This window comes from Brachyistius frenatus, unplaced genomic scaffold (genome assembly GCF_029030835.1).
Source record: "Brachyistius frenatus isolate BFR_SWC_R1_liver_20210118 unplaced genomic scaffold, ASM2903083v1 Contig_34, whole genome shotgun sequence".
NCBI classification, from domain to species: Eukaryota; Metazoa; Chordata; class Actinopteri; family Embiotocidae; genus Brachyistius; species Brachyistius frenatus.
In genome coordinates, this window is record NW_027210633.1 from 318,904 (window position 1) to 327,754 (window position 8,851).

The following is an 8,851-nucleotide window of genomic DNA, read 5'->3' on the forward strand; positions in this document are numbered from 1 at the left end:
GAAAATAAAAAAAAATAAAAAAATAAAAAAATAAAAAAAATAGCCGCTAAAATTAAAGAGATTTTAAATGTTTGAATTAGGACGCGAATGCGGTCGCTGAGTGAATACAGTCGGGTAAAAGTGCGTGCGGCGTTGCAGCGGCGGGGCGGTGGGCGGCGAGAGCGGGTTGATTAATGATTAGATTTACGGTGTGGAGAGAGGAGGATGACTCACTCCCGTCTGATGTGATGTTCACCCCGCAACAGCTCGGCAGTGCGGTGGCACGCCGGGACCCGAGAGCCTGACACACTATCGCCGTGCTTCCGCCAATACAAGTCAAACTTTTTACCAAACTGCTTTCAGACGCGCCCGCGGCGCCGCCGAGACGCGCTGTTTGGTTTAAACTTGAGCGGCTGTCACTTCGGTAGTTCAGAGACAGAGAGACAGAGAGAGACAGAGACACAGAGAGAGACACCCGGGCGTCGTGATTTACCGTAAATGTCGTGACGCCTGATTGCCATGGAAACAGTGCTCCTGCGCTGAGACGAAAACTGTCCGTGTTTTAACTTCAGCGTCAAATCTTAAAAAAAAAAAAAAAAAAAAAAAAAAGGGGGGTCGGATAAACCTGTTGGATACCTGACTGCTTTTTCTTTTTCTTTGCTTTTCTCTTGTCTCTGCTCTGGCTTTACTTTCCTCTGCCATTCCGCCACAAACCAGGTGAGTTTTTTTTTTAATTTGTTTTTTCTGCTCTATTATTATATCTCATACCGGCAAAAATTAAAAGGTTCTGTTATTATTATTTTTTTTTCCCTCCTTCCCTCAACATATTGTTCAGTTTCAACCAAAAATATTGGCCTGCATGCTCCGACTGGCTGTCAACTTATGAGCTGCATCCGCGTGTTGCAGTCAGTATAAACAGGCTCTGATGGTGGCACTGGAACTAATTACCAACATTTTGAGTTGAGAAAACCACATGCAATGACTGTATTGAAGCATTCAAGAATAAAAGTGGCACCACCAGCATGTGTATCTCCGGATCACGACCATCCGTATGGCTCCACAATACAGTCAGTAAAATGCCACAATCCACTCACCAGGCTTGCTGGTTAAATATTTTATGAGTTTCAGAGCCGGTGCCACTGCAAGTGGTGCATTTCGTGTCGTTTTTTTTGCGCACAGGGAGAGAATCCAGGAGAGCCTACGACTGATGCTTCATTCAGTGGCTGTATGACTCATATAGTCTTTATCTATAAAGAAGCCAAGTGGCAGAAGAGCGGTCCTGCTGCAGGACCGAGCTGATGTAACCCCTGAGATTCACTAGAGGCTGCTGTGGGGCCACACTGTCCCTGTGCCCCGAGTTTGCAGGCTGCCGCTGACTGACTGCATTTTTGCACCTGATGACGGTCAAACACAAACTGATGATGCACAGGGCTGGTCACTTAATGCGCACTCAACAGATGAGCAGGAGCTGTTTAACAGGCCCAGGCCACTTTAAAAAAAAATAGACAAAAATCAACACGGTTTGATATTTTTTAAACAGACCTAAAACATATATTTAAAAGTATTGTGATGCCGTTTTTGTCTCGATAGTTCCATTTTCATTTATTATATTTAATGCAATAATATGTTTTCTGTTGTCTTTATCCGAACAAGAACTAAAAATGCTAAAATGAAGGAAAATAATTATTTAAAAAAAATTGTGCCAGAGTAAAATATGATAAAGATTATTCTGACATTTACAAGGCACAAAACAGATGGTGAAAGTTGGTGCCTCTTCACATTTTCAGGCTTTAGGGAATTTTACATATTCACTGTAGCTCAAAGACTACATTTCATAAACAACTGCTTTGATTTTTAATGAATTTGGACAACATATTTGCTGGTAGTATCATGGAGCAGCAGGAAAAAAGCAGCACAGAGTAGCAGCACAACAACAAAACTGTATTAATGTAAATTTCTCCATTTACACTATATGTACAAGCTTAAGCTCTGCTGGTAACAGGCTAAAAATCGGACATTTGCCTCTGTACTGAATGAGTCAGTGCACAATAATGATGACGTACATTATTTCCCTCTTATTTGTAAGCGTTTTGCAAAATTCATGCAAATACAATGACATCAGCAGTCCAGAAATAGGGATATTAACCAAATGCCGATTATAAGCAAAATTATGCAGTCTGGTGTATAATCACAGCAATGTATACGCCCTGTTTGGCATGGTCGAAATTAGATTCAGCATACTCCTTCCTCAGAGGCAGATATACAGGTGCAACATAAATAGATGAGTCCAGCTTGTCTCGTCTACTAACCAGGTTGTCCCTGCATCGGTCAGCTGGTGAATGACAGACAGGTGAGTCACCTGTGAACAGCAGATGGACACGTGATCATGGGAGAAAAACAAGTAAGATGACGTGAGGAGCAGTTCATAATGCTGCTGGAATGTACTTTACCCACGTCAGAAAAAAAAAGTCCCTTTCAAAACTCACAATGGGTTGTGGGAAGGAGGTATTATGTTCTTATTTCACAGCTCAACTAGTCATCGGTCGCCTCTGATCTTCAGTATATTCAGTTTGGATCTGTTTGAGAAATAAGTGTGAGAATACATTTTTATTTGCAGATGAACTGGTTGAATTACCTCGTTCAAGTGCAAACAGAAGGTCAACATAATAACATTACATTTGTTACAGTAAACATAATAAGTGTGAATTTGTTTCTGTGCATTACCAGTGGTTTAATCTCCTACTTTGCCATTCAGTTGACTTTGCCACAGGTTATAATTTTGTTGCCATCTAGTGGCAGCCAGGTAACCACAGAGACATCCTCAGTCCTCAGAGCTGCCCATTACGCTGCGTGTTGACTGGCTGAATTTCAAAATGTAGCAAATAAACAATTAGCAAGTATTCAAACAGAGAGGAATGAGGATGAAAACATCTCTGGCAAAAGCCTTCAACTCACTTATTTGTATATGTTTGATTGCATTTGGGCATTTGAGGCTCGCCGGGGGAAAGGAAAACAAAAGGGAAGATGCCAAGTCTACGAAGGCGGAGACCCGAGGTGCCCAAATTCTCTCCAATGAAGGGACACAAATTTATCTGGATGAAGAGCCAGGAGCCAGAAATAAATGTTAATGTTATGTGAAGTTGCATTTTATTAAAATGTGATACAGGAAACTAACATTATAAATCTAAAATACAATTTCAGAATAATTTAAACAATACTCTTTAATCTTTAGTCATCTTTCTAATTTTCTCTTGTCAGTGTGGCACTGCCTCGATCTCTCATCCTGACTGGCAGCCCTAAATCAGTGACGTCGATGCAGCGACTGCACATGAACCTTAGCAGAAGAGAGAGAGAGAATATCATCATTCTTCGTAGCTAAGACGTAGGCCAATATAATTTAATAGGGAACCATAACAGCACAATGATGTACTTGTCCGTTAAACTCATTATGTACTCCTTAGTAAAACTAAATTTACAGTTTGTCATCATTATGATTATTATTTTACGGTATTTAGAGAATAAGGGGAATAAGCATGAGCTTGTCAAATGCCGTGGTCGGCCAAAACAAAGAGGGTGCAGGCCAAACTTGGCCCGGGGCCCCCAAATTGGGCTGCTCTGGCCTAAACATTTAAGTAAAGATACCGATACGGAGATGAGGATGTGGACATGGTACTACATCTATATGCTACTGACAGAGGACAAAAGGACAAGACTAGTGCTTTATGTTTTCTAACTTTTCATTTGCCATTATGAGACATTAGCCACAATGTGATGCAACTTCAGATCTTTTATTTCACAGGTAAGGACGATGGAGCTCCAAACAGAGAAGAGGTTCCACAACTTGACCTTTGAGCAAGTTCAGGCTCTCGACAAAGTCCTGACTGAGGTCATCCCCATCCACGGCCGAGGAAATTTTCCTACACTGCAGGTGAGAGCGAAAGACATCATCCGTGTGGTGAAGGATCGGCTGGTCGAAAGAGACATCCAGGTTAAAGACATACGTCTTAACGGAGCGACGGCCAGCCACGTCCTGGTGAGAGATAACGGTGTGGGCTACAGAGATTTAGACATCATTTTTGGAGTGGAGCTGCCCAGGCAGGAGGACTTTCAGGTGATTAAGGAGGTGGTGCTGGGCAGCCTTCGAGACCTCCTCCCTTGCGGGGTCAACAGACGGAAGATCACCTGTCTGACAATGAAGGAAGCCTACGTGCAAAAGATGGTGAAAGTTTTCAACGAGCATGACAGATGGAGCCTCATCTCGCTTTCGAACAACAGAGCTAAAACCGTTGGGCTCAGATTCGTCAGTTCCCTTCGAAGGCAGTTTGAGTTCAGTGTGGACTCCTTCCAGATAATACTAGATCGTATGCTGGAGTCCTACTGGGAGACTGAAAGGAAACAAGGAGGAAAGTTGGCGCTGAATGCTGGGAGTCTGTCTAAAAGAGAGAAAGAGGATGAAAACAAAAAACAAGAACAATCGAGCATTCCTCGGGATGTTGAAGAGGATGGTGAAAAAGAGTCCGCAATGACAACCAGCGCAAAAAGTCCGTGCCAGGATGAAACCGTTTCTGTGCTTGACAAAGAGCTGCCACAGGACAAGGATGAGCTTGTAGATGGAAAGCAAGAGACGCAGCAGGTGTTGGAACCTGAGAAACTAAACCTGCAGCAGGAGGAAGCGGAGGCAGACGGCATCGAGGATGTTCATTCAGAGGAGGACATCGTGTTTGAGCTGGGTGAAGAAAATAGAGAAGAGAAAGGACGGTTTCATGATGATTTTCCTTCAGCTACATCTCCTAAAGCTTTATTCACAGATGTCAGGGATCCTCTCCTGACACATGCATGTTCAGAGCTCCAGAGTAATGAAGAACTGTGCGAGCCACAAGTTTCCAAGCCCGTGTCCACAGAGCAAACTGAAAAGTCTTCACTGGAAATAGGCCACAGTGAGGAAATTCCTCCGTTCAAAGTAGACATGGTAATCAGCAGGATTGAAAATATCCCAAACCTACAAGATTCACATCACCTTGAGTTCTCTTTTCCTCCTCCAGCTAAAAAGACCTGCAGCACATCACAGGACATTGTGCTGGACTACTGCCCCTCACCAAAGTTACAAAGGAAAATGTCACGGAAGTTGATCAGCAAGCCTGAAAAATGGTCTTTACTGACTGAATTGTCGGACCTTACAACACAGCTGTTTCCACCCATAGAAATACCCAAACCACTGCAGCCAAAACCGCCTTTGATGGACAGTCCTCCAGTTCATGACTCCAAGGCAGAGAACTGTGAGGGAACAGACGTCCTCACAGTTCCCACATGCAGTCCAGGCAGTACACTTCAGGAAGGGACTGGCTCTAGTGAAACTGTCGAACAAACTGTGAAGCCAAAACACTCAAAGAAGCCTCCTGATTCAGAGACTCAAAGCCACGCATGTGTAGCCAGCGGAGCCTCACAGGTTCAGGTGGATGATCAAAAACCCCGGCTGGCAGACGCTGTCCCAAACATATACGGGTCAAGCCCTTCGGTCGGGGCCGCTGGGGAGCCCACCATCGCCGTCGAAGCCGAGTGCATGTACGGAGACTTCGAGCAGGCGATGGACCACCTTCGCCACCGCCTCATCGCCACCCGCAACCCGGAGGAGATCCGAGGAGGGGGCCTGCTAAAATACAGCGACCTGCTGGTGAGGAACTTCAGGCCAGCCAGCGAGATCGAGATCAAGTCCTTGGAGCGATACATGTGCTCCCGCTTCTTCATCGACTTCCCCGACGTGAGCGAGCAGCAGCGGAAGATCGAGGCCTACTTGCAGTGCCATTTCATCGGCAACGAGGAGACGAGCAAGTACGACTATCTGATGACCCTGCGGCGCGTGATCGACGAAAGCACGGTGTGTTTGATGGGACACGAGAGGAGACAGACGCTCAACATGATCACAGTCCTGGCTCTGAGGGTGCTGGGCGAGCAGAACGCCATCCCCAACACGGCCAACGTCACCTGCTTCTATCAGCCGGCGCCGTACATGACGGAGCCCATTTACAACAGCTACTTCATCACTCAGGCCCAGCCCCCCCTCGTCTACCACCCGTACCCGCTACACGTCCACATGCACACGGGCCTGGTGTAGCTACGGTGACGTGCCCACAGGGAGGCATGCGGGCTGCTTTCAGCATGGTGCTCTGCAACGCAGAGGCACAAATGGAAGTTTTAGCGACAACAGGCAACCACGGGCGCAGTGTTGTTTAATGTCTTGAAAGACGATGAAAGGTCCGAACTAAAAGGGGGTCTGGAGGCAAAGCACGTGACCCTTTCAAGATGTACACTTTTGAAGAGGAAAGAAACGCCGGGAGTCCACTTTTCAGAGAGCTTGTCGAGAGGATTTTATTGACGCTGAGGGACTTGGTTTATGGCTGTTTCAGCTCGGTTTTGGCAGGGCTCTGTCCTGATCACCCTGCCCTGTTGAGGAGAATGTTGTCATGTGATAACTCTCTATGACAAGGCGATAAACTTCTCTATCATATAAAACATAATCTATGAAACACCTGCTGGCAACAAATACCTTATTCTGGGTAAAGTTTGAGTCATGATGAATCCTTAACATTTCTGAGGGGTTAAAGCCCCATTTAGCTGTTTCGTGAGTCTCTGTAGAGTAAAATTCAACATGTGGCTAGTCCTGTGTATTCACTGTATAGAAATAGAACAACATTTACTGAGGGTATACATTAGACAAAATCTCTTGTGGTATTTCCATGATATCGTAAGTGTTGTTTTTGTGAATGTAAACACCTCATTTCAGAGAGCTCCAAGGTTCAGTGCCATCAGGGACTGTGGGAAAATGATAAGGCTGGTGAGAGGGGCTTTATTAGATGGAAATAAAACAAGACTTTTTACATTAAAGGTCCTGAAAACGTACAATCATAGTTAAAGTTTTTTTTGGGGGAAAAAAACATCTTATCGGTTACTAAGAGATGAACACTTCAAAGCCGAGTTCAGACTACATGATATTGAACTAAAATATGTGAATCACCCTCTCTCTCTCTCCAGTTGTGTCACAGCTGAAGTAAAGAGCTTTTCCACACACAACATGGTGAAATGAAAGACTGAAAGCTAAAGGATAGACAAATCATACGGTCCTCTTTGTGCGACTCACCAACGGACCGACAGTTTTATTTTCTCCCTCTTACATTGTGCAGGTTGTGGTGGACTAATGTGTTGTGTACCATGTGCTTCGGCCAAGTCACGTCAACAGTTTATGACTCCGTAATCGGGACACAGTAACCATCTTATCAGACAAAAATATTGTGTTGTCTGAATCCAGCCTGTTCTGTTCTGTGTCCTCACACCCAGCGAGGCAGATGGACGCCCACCTCTGAGTCTGATTCTGTTGGAGGGTTCTTCCTGTTAAAAGGGACTTTGTCCTTCAAACTGTTCTTAATGTGGAAATTGTTGAATTTTTGGGTTTCTCTCCATAAAATTACAAGATCTCGACCATCCTGCGTTAAGTGCCCTGGGATGACTTGTGTTGGGATTTGAAGCTATATAAATACAATTTAATAAAACTGAGTTGTATTGAATTGAATTGAATTGGAAAGTTGATCAAAGGTGTACGAGCAACTTAAGCAAACAACCCATCCAACTGTTAACCGATTGTGATCCAAATGTTGCTAAAAACAACAACAATCATGTGAATAGTCAATAGTGCTTTTCTCCAACTGAGCACTGCCCATTTTACAAAAATGGAAGTACAGAAATCTTTCCTGTCGAATAACCAAAACTGTTCAAATTCAGGCAGAAAAACATGTGGCACCTCATAATTCATACTAAAACACGAATCGAGAAAACATGTTTAATGTTGTATTTTAACATAAAAAGAGAATAAAACTGCACCACCCCCATCTTTTCTGACCTCTCTCCTCACCTAATTAACTTTCCTACAGACCCTTAGACAATTACACTGAACCTGTGATCCCAACCAGTGACAGATGTTATGCAGATGTTGAGTTGTGCTTTTGTATTGTAATCATTTTTATCACAGTGCATTATGAACTTGGATCCGTGCCCATACGTCATTAAATTTACCTGCATTATATCAAATAAATTCACCTCTTCCTCGTCTGAGAATCGTCACCAGGATCTGCTTTGGCTTTCTCGTTTTTTGATTTGACAAATCTCTTGAAGTGAACAGCTGAAAATGCAGAGAGCATGTCGAACTCCTGTTCTTCTCACAGACTCTCAGTGTACTACGTGGTGACAGTTGTTTGTTGTCGTGGACGAAGTGACCGCACGTTCTGTTGGGATTATGCCTGTTACTGTGTGCAAAAGTGTTACTGCACATTTCAATTATTTAAGCTGTCTATAGTGCAGCCGGCAGTTCTTGCACTCTGTCCCCGTGTTTGTTCATTGTGTATGCAAAGTACATGTATAAAATATTATTATTATTTTTTTAAACAGACAATGTAAGCACAGGTTAGGATATGTGGGCAAATGTTACACTAAGTCTGAAACTGAAGCACAATTTAAATGCACTTAGATGTTGTCGAGTAATGAAGGTGTTTTAACTGCTTGTGATTCTCCAACTACATATTGAAGACATCTAAAATAGTGTGTGCAGTCGTGCCCCGTGTAACTTTAAAGTGGTCGTATCTATTGTAAGACTCTGGGTTTGTTGTGTATTGTTAAGGAACTGTTATGCCAGTAGAGAAGCTCCAATATGATGTGTAGTTGCTCACGTTGTTGTGTGATAATAAAATATAACACAGCCGCTCTTTGTGTGGAGTCTTGCTTTGGTGGTCTGAGTGACACTGGGACATTTTCAGGGCTACTACTTTGGGCAACTTCAAGTTTTACTCGATTGCATCCTCATCAAATGGAGGTGATTTTGGTGCCA

General features: G+C 43.7%; 1 protein-coding gene across 1 annotated transcript; it reads left to right on the forward strand.

Moving 5' to 3' along the window:
* Window positions 1–448: 448 nt before the first annotated feature.
* LOC138622052 (terminal nucleotidyltransferase 5D-like) lies at window positions 449–8,720 on the forward strand. The gene is made up of 2 exons (XM_069700507.1): window positions 449–696; window positions 3,779–8,720. Exon 2 carries the CDS (start codon window positions 3,788–3,790, stop codon window positions 6,089–6,091), a length of 2,304 nt encoding a protein of 767 aa, XP_069556608.1. The 5' UTR covers window positions 449–696; window positions 3,779–3,787; the 3' UTR covers window positions 6,092–8,720.
* Window positions 8,721–8,851: the final 131 nt, after the last annotated feature.

Coding starts and splice junctions, on each gene's coding strand:
- LOC138622052 (XM_069700507.1), top strand. CDS start 3,788: ATGGAGCTCCAAACAGAGAAGAGGTTCCACAACTTGACCTTTGAGCAA.